Source organism: Columba livia, chromosome 16 (assembly GCF_036013475.1).
Source record: "Columba livia isolate bColLiv1 breed racing homer chromosome 16, bColLiv1.pat.W.v2, whole genome shotgun sequence".
Lineage (NCBI taxonomy): Eukaryota > Metazoa > Chordata > Aves > Columbiformes > Columbidae > Columba > Columba livia.
The window spans coordinates 4,918,007-4,934,621 of NC_088617.1; the positions used below are offsets into that span (position 1 = coordinate 4,918,007).

General features: G+C 54.2%; 1 protein-coding gene across 1 annotated transcript; it reads right to left on the minus strand.

Annotated features, from left to right (window-relative positions):
* Positions 1 to 1,575: 1,575 nt before the first annotated feature.
* KCNK15 (potassium two pore domain channel subfamily K member 15) lies at positions 1,576 to 7,506 on the minus strand. Its single transcript, XM_021283155.2, has 2 exons — positions 7,104 to 7,506; positions 1,576 to 3,855 (listed from the first exon to the last, which is right to left on the minus strand). Exons 1-2 carry the CDS (start codon positions 7,384 to 7,386, stop codon positions 2,942 to 2,944), a joined length of 1,197 nt encoding a protein of 398 aa, XP_021138830.2. The 5' UTR covers positions 7,387 to 7,506; the 3' UTR covers positions 1,576 to 2,941.
* Positions 7,507 to 16,615: the final 9,109 nt, after the last annotated feature.

The window sequence follows — 16,615 nt, forward strand, 5'->3', positions numbered from 1 at the left end:
GGATGGGGCTCTGGCCGTCACTAAGCAACTAAGTTCCCCAGCACCACTGCACAGGAGCAGCAACAAACCGGAGCAGGTGCCCTGCTTTGTGTGCCATCAGCTCCTTGGCAGCTCCATCCTCTGCCTGAGACAGGCTCCACGGTGCAGACATCGTGCCGCCAGCCCTGGTGCCTCTGCTGGGCTTTGCTTTTGCATCGTCAGGTACCGGGCTCTGCGGCACGAGCACGGAGCCACCGAGCACTGGCAGCACCGCACTGAATCCAGAGGGAGCATGAGGCCGGCTCAGCCTCCGGGTTCTGGTGGTTCTCCTGCGTCCAGCTCCAGACGAGGTGGGTTTCACCGGGGTGATGACACATGGGCTCTGACTTGTGTCGGAGTTGGAGAGATGCTTTATTCCCTGAGAGCGGAATGAGGGTGGGAGGTGCTGGCTCCATCCCGGCCACTGTGAGGGTGTCCCAGGGTCAACATGGAAAGGGCAAGAGCAAGATCTCTGTCCCCTGCACAGCACTGGTGGCAGGGGCACCACTTCACACCCCAGGTTTGGTGAGGGTAGATGGGACATGGCAACACGGGCTGAGCTGGTGGGATCAACATGGAAGAATATCACTGAGGAGCTAAGAAGACAATGAAAGTCTCATTTTTAAGCCTGTTGCATACGCTCACAGCTTGCTTTCTCCCCACACTCCTCCTTACTTAACCCAGGGCTCACACAGCTAGCCCAGATTTAGGGTCACTGGTGCAAAGCAATGCAGCTGCTGAGCACCTGGGGGAACCGCAGCCAAGGCCTTTTGGTGTTGGGAGGCTCTTCACAGCTTGGGTCTGAACTCCCAGCTCTGTCACTGTCCATTCCCTGCTTGCACATGGGACGAGGGGACTGTGAGGTGGGGAAGTGCTGAGTGTCCCATGGGAGTCCTGCTGCCCAGGGCAGGAAGGATGGATCTACCACAGCCACACTGCACCTCGAGAGCGGGTGTAAAGTCCTTCCTCTGCCTCCAGCGGAGTGGAGAACCCAGCAGGGACCATCCCCCAGGTAAGGGCAGGGGTGGGGACGCCCCCTCGCCCACACAGGCAGCCCCATCGTGCTCTCCTGCCAGCGGCCCCTGCAATCAGAGCTCCTGCTCGTCCTGTACTTGCCCACTTGGGCATTGCTTCTCTTGAAGCCCAAATCCCTGCCATTTTAGAGACTGGAACAAGACAGTCCTAATCGTAACAAGCCTGCACAGATTTGGGGTGACATCAAAGCCCAAAGCGGCCTCCAGGGAAGGTCAGAAACACAAGGGTCACCAACCAGGGAGGGTGGAGGAGCCCAGGGCATCCCTGTGTTGGGGGCAAGACACCCATGATGGGCAATGAGACCCAACTGCTTCCCAGCTCTGGGACAGCCCTTCTGACCGCCTTCTCCTGCTGACGCCCAGACATCCCAGTGACTATCCACAGGGATAACATCCCTGGATACTGACACTGCCCACACCCCGTGGCAGGGGAGCCAGCCCTGGTGCACTCATCCCAGACAGGGCTGGGGCTCAGACATATCCCTCTGCTCCCCCTTGTGACAAATAACCAACCATCACCAGCTGGATTCACCTTTTATTAAACTGCCCAGAACAAAAAAAGGGAGAGAGCAAAGCCTCCCCTGAGGCCTCCCCAGTGCTGGCGCTCTGCATGCCTTCCCACCAGAAAAAGAAAGAGGATTTTCCTCCAGGAAAACATCTCGGAGGGTATTTAAATAGAACTAAGAGTGAAAATGGCTGTTTATGGAGGAAAAAATAAGTGAAACAGAGCTGCTACTGCCCTCAGAGCCCAGTCCTGCTTTCTTCCAGACAAGGCAAGATGGACACAGGCCATGGTGGGGGGGACCAGCTGGGAACAGGCAGGGCTGTGCGGGTCCCGCATCCCACCCGGGGGCTCACACTGAGATGGGCTCACCCCTTCGCTCACAACCCCAGCAGCAACCAGCACAAACCCAGGGGGTCCTGGGGACTGGAGAAGATGAAGAGCAGACACGCTTGCTGGGCTGCCAGCTGGAGGAAAGGCAGTGCAGGAAAGGGTGATTTTAGCTAACGATCTCATCATGGCCAAACCCTTTGCAGGTGGCAAAGCCTCTGTGGTTGAGCGAGGCTGTCCCTGGGGCTGTGTCCTTGGTGCAGCCTGGGCTTATTGCAGAGGACCGTGGCTGGGCTGGAGGGGGTTCAGCTTCCCTGCAAAGGGGACATGATGTCCCACCAGCCAGCCCAGCCTGGAGGACCTGCCAGCATGAGGTAAGGTGTGCTGCTGGGTGTGTGAACCTCCAGCTTCCAAAAATACAGAGGCAGCCACAAGCCTGAGCTCAGACCCGGAGGGCTGGTGTGGAAGATGCAGTGCCATGAAGCTGTCCCCATGTGCCAAGTGCCAGGACTGTCCTCTCCTGCCCACCCACCAGCTGCAAACCTGCTGCATGGCACCGACTTACCTGCACCCGCTGCCAGGGGACAGCTGAAAGATCTGCAGCCCTGCAGGGCTCGCTAACCTGGGCTTTGCTTTTGATATGCTCTCAGCAAGTGCAATCCAGCCCATGTAGCAAGAGGCACGGGCTGGCAGTGGCCATGGCCAGGGTTATGCAGGGCAGGAGGGCAGCAACATCGTTTTGGGGGGGCAGGGAGGTGGGAAAGCAAACCTACAGCTTGCTGGACTTCACATCGGGGGGGTCTCTTGCCAGGCCCAAATGCTTGAACCTACTTGGGAAAAGCAAAGAGAAACACAATGTCATTCAGTGCCTGCAAAAAGAAATTATTATTTCTCAATGGGGTTTAAAGTTTCCTGCTGGACCCTGCGTGGGGCTGGCTGCCAGCTGAATGGGGATGCGAGGAGAAGAAATGAGAGCAGTAAGAGGGACCTGACATCTCTGTTCTTAATTTATCATCATAGTAGGACTCGAGCACTGAGTACAGCTCGGCACATGCTCCTAGATGGATTTCCTCCGCAGCCGGGAGCGTTGCCGGCAGCGAGGGCTGCTGGATGATAAAGTGCTCCCGGGGGAAGAGCCGGTCTGACCCCGCGTGCTCAGGGACACCTCGTCGATTTTGTAGGAAATGGAGTTGTAATACACGGGGTTGGTGTGGCAGCTCAGGGTCTCGGGGTGGGAGGGCACGGGGCTGCCGCACAGCTGAGGTCTGTAGCACAGGCACGTGCAGAAGGAGGGGACGGCGGCCGCCGAGTTGGCCGACTGGCGCCGCTGTCTGCCCGCATCCTCCTGGACCAGCGGGATGAGGTTCATCTGGCTCGTCCTGTCCTCCACGGGCAGAAAAATGGCATTTCCGCTCCGGCTGTCCTCTTTCGGCTTGAGGTGGATGTTGTTGCGGGCTCTCCTCAGCGAGGCGCGCTCCTCGGCGTCCCGCCGCTCGTCCTCCGAGTTCATGGTCAGGAACCGCAGCACCACCAGGTTGAGGAAGGCGCCGATGACAGTCAGGCCCACCAGGATGTACATGAAGCTGAAAGCCACGTACGGGGGCTTCTTTTGCAAAGCCTCGTTCTTCTGCAGAGCCACAAAGTCTCCGAAGCCGATAGTGGTCAAGGTTATGAAGCAGTAGTAATAGGCATGAAAGAAAGTCCAGCCCTCGAAGTAAGAGAAGGCTGCTGCGCCGATGCACAGGGTCCCCATGCAGGACAGAAAGCCGACGAGGACCATGTTCTCCATGGAGACATTGGTTGTCCTCATGCCCAGACACTTCTTGATCTTCTTGAGCAGCAGCCGCACGACGGTGTTCATGCGCTCGCCCAGGCTCTGGAACATGACCAGTGTCAGGGGGATGCCCAGGATGGCGTAGAACATGCAGAAAACTTTGCCAGCATCTGTGCCCGGGGCAGCGTGTCCGTAGCCTGCGAAGAGGAAAGGCAGGCGTCAAGCCCCCGCTGGGGTTTACAGCAAGGCTGCCCTGGGAACAAGAGGAGCAGCAGGGGAATGGGGGAGAAAATGGAACATTAAACACTAAGAAATCCACAGGCAATTCTACTGGGGCCATGGGATGCCACATCCTTTGGGCTGACTGCACATTGCTGTATCTGCTGTGGGCAGAACCTCATTCGGCCTGTAAAGATAAAAGGTGCCCTCCTGACAGCCCCTGGGCTCGTACGAGGTTGTGAAGGCCAAGAGGAGCCCTAGAACTGGACTGGGGTATGCAAAGCTTCTGCAGCTCATAAGCAATTCAGAGGCATGGATGCTGTGCTGGTGCCACATCTGCGGGGAAACCTGGATCCCCAGAGTGGGAGGACAAGGGCTCCACACGACACTGACACCAACAGTGCCAGGTCACTCTGCTCAGCCAGTTGTGTCCACAACCACCCTTGCAGGGACATCGCCACATCCCCCTGGCACCCATTCCTATGCCCTGAGCCCTCCAGTGTCACATGCATCTTTGACTTTCAGCTATATGATCATTTACTGCATGGCCTGTTGGAGAGGAGCTATATGGTGCCTGTGTTATAGGGCCAGTCCCCACAGGAGCAGCTAAGTCTGGGAGGACTCCTGCAGAGCAACTTCAGATGTACTCCAGTGTCACTAAGACTCAGATCTAAACCGCTGCTCGATTGCTGGGGAGGATGGGCTGTGCTGTTTTAAATGCAGGGAAGGATTTATGTCACCGCAGCCCTGTCAGACCTTGTCCCAGGGACAAGGAGCTCAGGCAGGACAAGGTTCTCCTTGAACACCCTCTGAGATTTAATTTCCCCACCTTGCTCCAAGTTTCAGAGCTGTGACTCAAGGACACACACAATTACGCCATGAGTCGTAATGAGGCATTCACCGCGATCTTCCAGACTTGAGTGATTCTGCACCCACCTCACTTAATTATAGAGGCTTTACACGAATCGATGGCCTCTGACCTAAGCAGATGAGTAACTAACTCAGTGCAAGGGAGTCATGGAGCACAGGAGGTAACAGCATCCAAGGGCACCAAGCCTTTCTTTTGAGTTCATATGAGAAACTGCCAGGGCTGGAAACTTCCTTCTGAAGGCACCTACAGAACCTCCTTCCCGCGCTGCTGCATGGCCTGTTGCAAACAGCTATTCATATTTTCACTTGTTCCAGGTAACCGCATGACTTTTGCATCAAAATACGGGAGGAAACCATCCTTTTTTTATTTCTTGGTCTTGTTCAAAGCTGTGACCTGGTGTCACCTCTGTCTCCGCTGCCAGTGGAAGGGAAGCTGTGAGCAGGTGGTGGTGGGAGGACCAGAAGATGGGACAGGGCTGGGAGACTGAGGACACTGTTATCCTCAACAGTGATGTGCTCCAAACTGCAAGCAGGCAGGAAGGGACCAGTTTCTAATTGCTCTGTCTGTTCATAAACCCATGCAATTAAAAATTATCAACTTAATGCCTGCATGCCACATTTCACAGAATACAAATACAGAGCAGACATGAGACTGCACTGGCAAAAAAACCAAACCAGTCAGTTCCAAGCTTAATAACTGAGTGCAATTATCAGGTCTTAGGCTACAAGATAATACAATGACAGCAATGAGGAGGTAGATATAATGATCCAGAAGAGCAGTAAGTGGAAAAACAGTTGTTGTACCCTGAGAGACTGCTGAAAGAGCATTTGACTGATGCTTTCAAAATGACAAAGGGAATTAGAAAGAGTAAACATAGCTACACGAACATTAAAACTGAGATTTGGAGCACAGCCCAACCTAAAGAGATCAGACATGTCAGCCTTTTAGAAATATGGCACCTGGGCTGAAATTATTTATCGCACGGGGTGTGTGATAAGTGTAGCTATTGTTTGTCACAGTCAACAGACAAATAATGTAAATGAAGCTATAACCTGTCACAAGATGATGGAGATCTTCCTGAAGCCATTCATCCTCCCCTCCTGCTGGGGCCTGACACTAACTGTGCCCTGAACCCGCTGCTGTTTGCTGGCCACGTGTGTTTCCAGCTGCACAAACCCCAGAGCAGAGCTCGTGGGGGCACACGGAGCCCCCCAGGACAGGGCCTGCAGGGTACCTGCCCCTCCACCACCGCTTGTCCTCTGGTAACCCAGCACAGTTGATCCCACCAGCCCTTGTCCTGGGGGATGATGCTTTCAGCTGCCAGATGTATTTCACCCATCTCAAGCCCCTCGGTAAGGCTGAGGCCCATCCTGCCAACGAGGAGGGGGCTGCTGGCTGTGGAAGGGCAGGATTCGGCCTCGGGGCTCCTGCCTCCAAACCTCCTGCTGATGGAAATCGCAGCAGGAGCAATGACATTAGCACAGGATTCCCACGCCTGTCTACCCCATGGGATGCTCAGGGTGCATGGATTAATAGAAGTAGATTAATTAAACAATGCTAAACTCCCATGTGGCTAATCTCACCTAGAATTAAGGCAATCCTCATTCAATGTAGATTCATTCTCTGGCAAAACCGAAGTGGGCAAACCAAGGCTGGGCTCTAGTATGTGTGTGTCTACACAGGGGCTTAACATGATTGATTCACCTTCGAGCTAATTCACACCCATCTCTCTGCAGGTTCTGTTCAGGCAGAGCGAGGTTCAGCAGCTGGTGGCTGTCTTGGCTCCCTGAAGCAGGTGTCATACAGCCAAACATCCCGAGTTTTGAGCTGGCAAGCAAGCCAACAGTTCTTGCCCAGCTCTTCAGCCAGGCTTGCTGGCTACAACACTGCACAGAGGATGGATGTGGCTCCCACCTCTGCCCTCCTACACCCTGACAACTTCTGCAGCTGCCTGCCCCAAAGGTGCCTGCAGAAGCTCCGCGTGCTGCCGCCTCCCTGGGACATTGTGCAGGTCACATTTTCTGTTTCCAGCCATTGCAGCACCCCAACATACCCCAGGATCGGGTGTTCCCAGCCTGCCTGAATTACCTCCTCCACCACAGTGCACTGAGATCCCACAGGGTCAGCTCGTGGGGATGGCCTGAAGAGATGTCCCAGCCTTGTGAGGGTGAGACATGCCTCTCCCACACAGGCAACTCACCTTGCGGTACCCAGAGGTGTTGGAGGTGTTGGAGGCTGTGTAGGTGCAGAGGTGTGGGGATGGGAGGACATGGGGTGCAGGGATGTGGGGATGCAGGAGTGCAGGGATGTGAGGACAGAAGGGCACAGGACACAGACTGGGATTCCAGCACTCACCGATGGTGGTGATGACCGTGATGGCGAAGTAGAAGGAGCCGGCGAACTTCCACTGCCGGCCGGCGCGGTGCGGCTCGGCCTGCAGCACCAGCCGCTCCAGCTCCCGGTAGTCGTCGGCGGAGAAGCGGTACTTCCTCCGCAGCTCCCCGCGCTTCTGCTCCAGCAGCCGCTTGCGGCCGCTCTCCGCCTCCGACTCCAGCGCATCGAAGACGGCAGCGCCCACCAGCAGGTAGGAGAAGATGCAGAGGATGAGCGCGGCCGTGCGCAGGTTCTGCCGCTTCATGGCGAGGGGCGGCCGCGGCGCCTCACCCCGGGCTCCGCATGGCTCCGCGCCCGCCGCCCCCCGCGGGCCCCGCCGCGCATCCCCCGCGCCCGCCCGGCCCGGCCCCGCGCCCGCGCACCGCCCCCTGCGCGCCCGCGCACCGCCCCCGCGCACCGCCTGCTGCGTGCACCGCGCACCGCCTGCTCTGTGCACCGGCTCCTGCAGACACCGGTACCGGTTCCCGCTTGCAGCGAGCCCGGCTCCTGCACGCCCCGAGCCCACCGTGCCCGGCAGCCCCAGGCTGGAGGTGGGCGCGAACAAGGCCACACTTCATCCCATGTGGGTGACATGAATAACAGTCCCTTTCCCCAGAGTTGCACCTGGCTGCGTGCGCCCAGGCTGGAGGAGTTTCTTGTGCCAGCATCCTGGCTGAAGGCAGTGACCTGGGGCTGTGTGAGCTGCCCCTGCTCCCGCAGCCTGCGGTGCCATTCCCTGCAGTGCCATTCCCTGCGAGCAGCCCTCGGCCCTAGAGGTGGGAGATGCCACTTCACACCCCAGCAGTGAGGAAACTGCTGTGGTGCATGTTATCTTTGTTTTTTTCCAGCTGTTTAGCAGAGCAGATGCTCTGGCCTGCTGTGTCCAGTGCTGTTTTAAGACAGCAGAAAGGAACAGAATAACCAAGTACAGTGTTTCTGCTGATTTCTCTGGCGTGTTGATCAGATGCCGCAGATGTGGGGGGACGCAGGGCCCGCCAGCCCTGTGCTGGCATGGGGGGCAGCGAGCGGAGCTTCCCCATGCTGATGCACTGTGGACAGCCTGGGTTGGTTTTGAGGTGCAGGGATATTGGCTATGGGAGGAGGCAGAGCCCACAAAGTGAAGCCCTTGTTTCTCATTACTGGTTTCCTGAGCTTTTACGTAACCCTTATGTTTCACTTTTAAAAATAGAAAGGCGCTTCTCTGAGTTGCATGTTGCAGAAGACAGTTATTGCCTTCAAGAAATAAACTCTCCTTCTTTTGACTGGGAGTAAAACAAACAAGGCAAACAAACCAACAAGCAGGCTTATATCTTCATCCCTCTCACTTCTCTTTATGGAGAGGACAAGATTCTTGGGGCTTTACTTGCAGCAAAGGAGGTTTGAATTGGACATAAGAAATTTTTTTTAACTATAAAGACAGTAAAACACCAGAACAGATTGCCTGGGGAGATTGTGGCAGCCTTGTCACTGAATGAGTTTAAAAATAAGATAAGCAGATGTCTGGATATCTGCTAAAAGTACTCTGGGTACAGCTGACGCTCTCCTGGAGCAGAGGACAACTTGCTGCCCTCCTGGGGCCCCTTCTAGCCCTGTCCTCTGCATTTCCATGGCCAGCACGAGGTGTCCTTTCCCCCTGTAGTCATGAACTCTTTTTCACCCTGGACACTTGCCATTTCCCTCCTCCTTGCTGAGCCTCCATGCCAGGACCATTAGTGAAAGTTGTTACTGGAGAAAAAATACAGGCTCCGGCATCCATCACCAGCAGCACAAGCTCTCGGTGGGTTGCTGTTTGACATCGCAGCACTTGCAGCCTCCTAAATCACATGGCAAAGCCTCTGCTGGAGGAACGTGTCTGGTTTATGTTCTCCGTGGGGATGTTTGCAGCCCTGCAAACAGGGCCTGGGGTGCTGTCAAACCTCCGGAGCAATGTGGGGTCCGCCTGCTAGAGAAGAAACACTTCACCTGCTGCTGTCCAGCTGCTGCTGATGTTTTCCACTGGTCAACAGTGACAGCACACCTTGAAAACAGGGCATGGTGCTGCTAATTGAGCTCCTCTTGGTTCTGTTACATAAGAAGATCTCATGCTGATCCTATCATTGCATGCCTGTCCGATATCTTTTAGGAGGGGTTCTGGGGCCTTCAGTGCCTTGAGGCCAAATTCTGAGGTCCCCAGGTATTATTTGGAGCCTTAAGCAGATGCTGTAGCATGTTGTTCAAAGCCAGCTGCTTCGTGCAGGCATCGGACCAACATGTCAGTGCAGGTTCAAAACCCTGAGAGATGCTCTCCAGCCATGGGAGGTGGAGCAGACTTGAAAGAGGGTCTCATTACTGGTTTCTCCTTTTGGCATTTGCTTTGACCTCATGCAGGTCACAAGCTCCTGTGGAGTAAATGCTACTCAGCAGGAACAAAGGTAGCAGGATCCAGCTCCTGAGAAGTAACCCCCCCAGTAACAAAACCAGTGCTGATCAAAACAGGACCGTGTGGGCGGCAGCACACAGAGCCCTGTGCTCTGAATGGGGCTGCAGGCTTTGCGGTTCAGATGGTGCTGCAGTCAGCCTGCTCTGATGTCTCACTGCTCACGCATTGCGTTTTCCTGCACGCAGCGAGCACGGGGCCATGAACGAGACCCAACTGTGTCAGATCACTGTTGTGCAGGGCACAGGAAAGTTTCACGCTTTCCCACTGGGAAGCTCCTTCAGTTCAACCTTTGTCTTTCCCCTGACTTCGCTGTGCTTGAGAAAGGTCAGGTGGGAGCTGCAGGATTAGGCGGGGCAAGATAATGTACTTTATCATCGATTTCCAGTGAGAAGTTGCATTATGAGATTAAATGTCTCATTTTTATTGCATGGGGAGGCAGAGAGAAAGTAAGAGCTCTGAAAATAAAACAGAAGTCAAAGTGATGGGTTTCTGTTGTAAGGTGCTTGTGACCAGGAACGAACGTACCTTGTTTGTTCGGTGCCTCGGAGGTGAACTTTGAGAAGCTGCTTCCTTCCGAGGTTGGTAAACAAAGTCAAACCTCATCTGTGTTTAAACCAGTGCCTAATTAACGTGTCTAATTTGCCCACGTCTACTAATTTCTGGCTGGTGGGGAATTGATTAAAAATCTTTTCTAGTTTTAATGGATTGAAATAATCAAAGCTGCTTAACAATATCAGACAGAAGATGCTAAATAGGCGTCAGCAGCATGGGGCTGTTTGAGTTGGTCCCACAGCACGAGGTAGGTGGGGAGAGGTGGGAGCATCGCGCCAGCTTTGCTCGAGCTGCTTTGGGCACCGATGCTGCCTCAGTCCGCGCTGGCCTGGGCTGACAGCTCCTGCTCCCCCAGCAAAGTTAGTTGGACCTGTGGTACTGGGTACCGTCCTGACATGCTCTTTCTTCAGTTATTTTTAGAGAACAAATAGATGTTTTTCTTTTGCCTTAGTAAAAGCATCAGCTATTTTCGCTTTAATGCCATTTAATACTGAGATTGTAGCCCTGCAACACTGCAGGGTATTTTTAAAGCAATGGGTTAGTTCATTTCTAAAAAGGATTAGAGACTGGGATGTGAATAACACCCAGCTGCAGCTGCCCGGGTGAGGGTGGGACTCCAAGCCTGGCTGTCCCAGGCCAGGTGACACCGGGACCGATCCCTCCTCTCGCCAAGGGACACGGCCATGCCCTCTTCTGCAGACACAGAATCCCTGATGAGATCCGGGCTGAACACAGCAGTGTGTGTTTCATAAACTTTCCGTGTCTGTCCTACAGCCTGTGCTCAGGGTCACCGGAGGCTCAGGAACCTCACGGCTTTCTCTCGGCTCTGGGATTTTCCCGCTGCCTCCCTGACTCTTTGTAGCCTGGATGGCTGCGGGCGCTCTGCTCTGTGTTGTCACCTGGAAGCTCAGCGACGGGATTAATGAAGCGTTGGATATAAACAGGTTGCAAATGCAGATTGGCTCCACGTAGTCACCATGGATGTGCTCGCAGGTTTCAACCCCCAGGGCAAGTGGACACAGCTCCACGTATGACTGTCTTCAACCACCTTGCCTGGTATCAGCCATGCTAAACCTCGGTTGTGCTTCCTCCTGATACCCCACAACCCATTCATGAGCCTTCTCTAATTACCCTTCCTACCCAAACCAGGTCCTGCTGCACAGCCCCATCCTCCCCACCCCTGTTCCCCTGGTAGCCTGAATTACTGGTGCTCGTACATGAAGCAGATCTGGGCTGGAAATGCTGACAGTGCGCTTGACAGTTTATGGTCACAGACTCTATTTTCAGCCTAATAAGTTTTTTATACGCTTGGAAAGCTGTCAGTTGAACATCAGCCAGGCACAATGTACCTGCCATAAACTGCCTGGACCGCAACCAAGCGGGAAAGGTGCTGCTCTGCTTTAGCAAGTTCTTGATCTCAGCCGCTTTAGTTGGTTCATTTATTTGTTTTGAGAATCTCAGCTTTAATAATAAAATAAATAAGATAAAATATTGATACCCCTGCTTAATAATTTGTAGAAATATTTGCTGAGAGCTTGTTAAATCGGAGCTAGCAACTGGTTTGGATTGAGGCTTGGGGATGGCAGGCCCTGTGGTGCTGCTGGGGGTGCTGGGGTGGGAGCTGCTGGCCCCAGTGACAAAGGAGAAAGGCTTTGGGAACACTTCTGGAGAAAGGTCTCACTCCCTGGGAAGGTTCATTTGGAGATGAGCTGCCATGGCTGTGACCACAGACTCGCCATAAGAAACATGGGCATGTCAAGCCCTTGGCGAAATGGAAAGCAGGACCTGATCCTGAGCACCCCTCTGCTCCCCCCACGGCAGCGCAGCGATGCTATAAATGACTTTCCTGCATCACAGCCCGCAGGGCTGCCAGGAAGGTCAAGGACAGGGGGGGAAAAGAGTCTGGGAACGAATTGCAAATATGTGTGGCTCTTTCAGAGGGTGCTCCGGTGACAGCTTTCTCCCTGTCCTGCAAGGCCAGCCCCTGCCACAGCAACGCTGCACTGTGGAGATGGGAAAGGTCCTGAACCGCTGTTGGGTTCCAGTGGGACACCCCCGGGCCAGTGATGAGCTCTGGTACTCGGTGTGCCCCATCATAGCCCAACTGGCACTCAATGAGCATCACGGCCCCGGCCAGGAGCCCCATGGGTGGCTGCAGTACCAAAGGTGTTTGCCTGCATGGCTGGTCCATTGCCCGGGTCCCCTGGCACCCTTCTTCCCACAGGGGACACGCAGGGCAGTGGCTCCCGGTTCCAGTGCATGCCTGCCTGGTTGTGCTCGAGGGAAGAACGACAGTGGCTCCTGTCCCACCGGTGAGCTGAGATTTGGCGCTGTCGGCATCTCGGACAGTGACCTCATGGTACAGGAGCTGCGGCAGCCCCATCTGCCACCCTGGGGCTTCGCTTTCCAGGCAGACAGTTTACAGCAAACAGGTCATTTCAATGCTAAAAATAACCCATTAGGAAACAAATTGGGCCCCAAGCACTTCAACTGGGAAAAAGCGTGTTTATTTGTAAAACTCGAAACATCTTTCCTGTTCTGCCTCTGAAGCTCAGGGAACTGGTGCTGAGATGCCGATCACGCCTCCCATACAAGCATCAACTTACTTCAATGGGCTGTTTGATTCCACCAAGATGCATCTTTCTTTCCCTGCTCGTGACACTCCCTGGGCTGGTCCCATCCGCCAGCATCCACCAGCCTAAAGCAGCTCCAGCTTTGGGGCCACAAGCAATTTCCCATCCCAGCGAGCTGTGAATTGCTCTGCAAAAATGCTCCCAGCTGTGCCATGGCTGAGAGCACAGCAGGTTCCCGGTAGGGAATGAATACAACCAAATGAAAATATTTGTTTTCTCTTGTGGTGAGAGCACTGTTTTGGGGCCACATTTCTTCCTCCACCTCAAAATTACAGATTTTACTACGTCTTGTTTGTATGCAGAGATTTTTCCAGCTGCTTCTCTCCAGGCTTTTCTCTGGAAGGATTAATTGGGGAGATGAGACTCATCCTCTCTGAATTGCAAATGCAAAGAGGTTCCTGTGGGCGCCTGGCTCAGCTGTTTGTCCCCTGCTCCAGCCCTGGCCCTTTTGTTCCAGCCACACTCAGGGGCTGTGCGGTGTCCCTGGGGCTGAGCAAGCAGCGGCACAGCAATCCCAGCTGTTCTGGGCATCAGGGCGCCAGCTCTGCTGTGAATCAGTTACGGGCAATCAAATTAATGCTAGGCTTTTCTGGAGGCAGGCAAACCACGTGAGCTCCATGGGAAAATAAACCAGGGGCTTCTCTGGGTTTTGAAATATTTAGCTAACTTTTAGGTCTCTTGTTTGAGTGTCTCTTGGGGTGGGAGCGGAGGCAAAGTGGTGACAGGGAATGATGCTCTTCTGGCTGATCCCCCAGGGCACCTCCGGAGCCAGGCGACAGACTCCGAGCATGGCCATTTTTGGGTTTCTGGCTGGGAACTGCATTTTAATGGTCTTCTTTATGTAGGAGGATTGGGAGCTGCGAGCTGTCCCCCAGCTTGGGGTTTGCAGATGCTGATGTGACAGGTCCATGGCTCATTCCTGTGCTGTGCCTTTGGGAGGGGATGCTGCCCAGTCCTCTCAGGCTGAGTCTGCGGTTCATCCATGAACCACCCTCTGCTCCACACCCATGCGGCACTGGAAAGGAAAAAATAAACCCTCCTCTTGCCTTCTGTGCTGCTGGGTTTGCTTCTCTTGGGGTTAACCAGAGCCACTGGCAGTAAATTTGAGGATGAGGAGTTATGAAATGGAGACCTGGCAAGGAGGAGGAGGAGGCACTGACCCACCCAGAGGCTGGTTCCTCCACCACCGGCTGTGCCCACAAAACCCAGGCACAGGGAGATGGCTCATGCTCATCCCTGTGGATAGATGGGTTAAAACAGAGACTTGTCCCTCATATTTCAGCTCATGGGGGCCCTCTGCTTCACTGGGCACCTTGTGCCATCGATGTCCCTGTTCTACAGCTGGCCCTGGTGCTAATGCACCAGAGCCCTTCCCCTCCGCCTGTCTCAGTGGCGGTGGTGTAGGGGCTGTTGTTTCTGCTTCGCACGCAGAAAGATGCTTGCCCCAGCAGCCCTGGGGAGGCTGCAGCATCTCCTGCTGGGTGTTGCGGACCTGCTGGGGACTTGGAGAGCCCCGGGCACGCAGAGGAGCTGCAGCCCAAGGGCTCTCTGCATCCCTGGCCCCTCCAGGCTCCCAGCATGGCACTGCATTGCCATCCCAGCATTGCAGTCTTTTATAGGGGATTTTTGCTTCTACAACCAACTAACACTTCATTCAGTGAAGGTGCCTGGCTCTTGACATCACCACCAACAAATCTACCCCAGAGCTCTCCTCTGTGCCAGCAGCTTCGCATTGCCATGGGACCTTCCCACCCTAAACATCTTTGACCAGTGCTGCAGGGGCTCCAGGGTGGGAAGGGCCGACTGGGATCTGTGGTGTGCAGTTCTCACCCACCTCTGCCGAGCGGCACCTCCACATCAGAGCAAAGGCATCCAGGATGGAGTTAATCTGTCTCCTATCCTTGGATGTCCTCTGCACAGCATGGATCAACTTCTCTGAGGAGTTACTGAGAAGCCTGGGAGCTCTCTGATGCTCCTTGGGGTAAACTTTTTGCCCATGAACCCAAACAAACAGAAGAATTTCACGCTGGCTGGGCTGTATCCTGGCACGAAGGGCTCTTCAGGGAGCAGGGTCCAATCTGAGCATATCCTGGTCAGGGCAGAGTGGAGGTGCTGGGAGAAATTCAAACTATATTCTGCTCCCAGGTTGTGTGGCGATGCACAGAGCAGCTCCCGGGGGTTTCTTGCTGCCCGGCTCTCTCTCCCTGCCTTGAGCAACCAGCAGCACCCATGGCAAGGGGTGCAGAGTGCTTGCTGCTGGGGGATATTTAGAGGGATGGTGTGAAAAATGGCACATCTTTGTGAAGCCTGGGCTCGCCAAGTCCTCCAGGACAACTCTGCCTGCGGGTGCAGCCGCAGTCGCTCTGTCACGCACATACAAATGCGCGTTAGTGCCGCTGCGCCGAGCCGCGAGTGCATTCCTCAGCTCTCGCCCTCCCCAGGTCCCACGCTACACGGCATCACCTATTTATAACTACATGCGCTGCAGGAGTAATATTAGACTGATGGCCTCATGCAGCCATGCTAAATGTTGTTCTATTTATGTGATTCGCTCTTCTTCACAAGCTGTTTGTCTCTCAGATCCCAAAACACTCTGCTCAGCGTAGACAAAGACTCAGGTTTTTCTCTTTTATTAAACTCTTCACCAACAGCACCAAGCCGTAGCTATATTTACCATTTTTTCCCAGGTCGCCTGGCATAATTGCATCCACTATTCCTTCCCCAGTCTGGTCGATATCCTTGGTAAATAAGATAACTCGTCAGGTCTGTTGTTGGCTAGAGGAGCCAAAGGTACTTTACCAATGAAATTGTTTAGTTGAAGAAATAAATGCCTCTCGCTGACTCTGAGGATGCTGTGACCTTTCATTAGTGACCTGAGTGACTCATCCCTTTCAGTGCACACACAGCCGCCTCCAACCACGCTGTAAAAATGCACCGCAAAATCCCAGTGCCTTAATGGGGAGCTGAGACCCGCGGGAGCCTCCTGCAGCACCCACCGCTCGCTCCCGCAGCACCCACCGCTCGCTCCCGCTCCCCACCAGAGCCTCTCAGCCCCTCGCTTCGCTGGCTGCCTCTGGAAACACAAAAACCCTGGAACCATGACATGTTTAGTCTCTTTTTAACCTGTGCAAAAGTGAAATAGAGAATTAAACAAGAGTTGAGTTCTACGCATTTAGCTGCTGCCGATAGCAATATTTTCTTCTCATAGAGTGTTTTGCATGCCAAGAAAAACAGTTTTGTGTTTTAGGGAAAGAAGGTGGTTGTACATCTGTGTGACTGTACATGTGCCTGTTAATTCTGCCTGAACAGCTTCCCAGGGCTGTCAGCTCAAAAATTCTCTTTAACGTAACAAATCTTGACTGTGTTTGCAACAAAACCTCAACCAAGAGGGGTTTATTTAATAAGGCAAGAAATGCTGTCAGGTTTCCAGGCTTGATCCCAATCCTGTTAATGTCAGCAGGAGAGTTCCCACCATGTTTGGTTTGTTGGTTTGGTCTAATCTGGGTGAGGGAGTTGAAAATCTGCCTTTGCAGACAAGTTGATTGCTCCACCACACTGTGCCAGAGTCTGTGGGAAAAGCAGATGGGACAGGTGGGACTCCTCTCGCCTGACTTTAGGCATCTTCAGGCCAAGGGAGGGAAAGAGGAACATTCAGATCATCTCAAGCCAGGAGCCTAAAAGAGGTGAAATTAATTTATTTCTTCCTGCAGATCCCCATGAGAATGTGCAGCTCGTGTAAGGAAACCTGCCAGTGCTGGAAAGTCTCTGCAGCAGAGGGAAAGGACCTCTCCCAAAGCCTGAACAGGGCTACAGGGACAGTCCCACCGCTCTGCTCCCAGGGAATAAAGAGCACTGGGAGGGCTTGGAGGGGTCAGTGGTGCCCACGCATT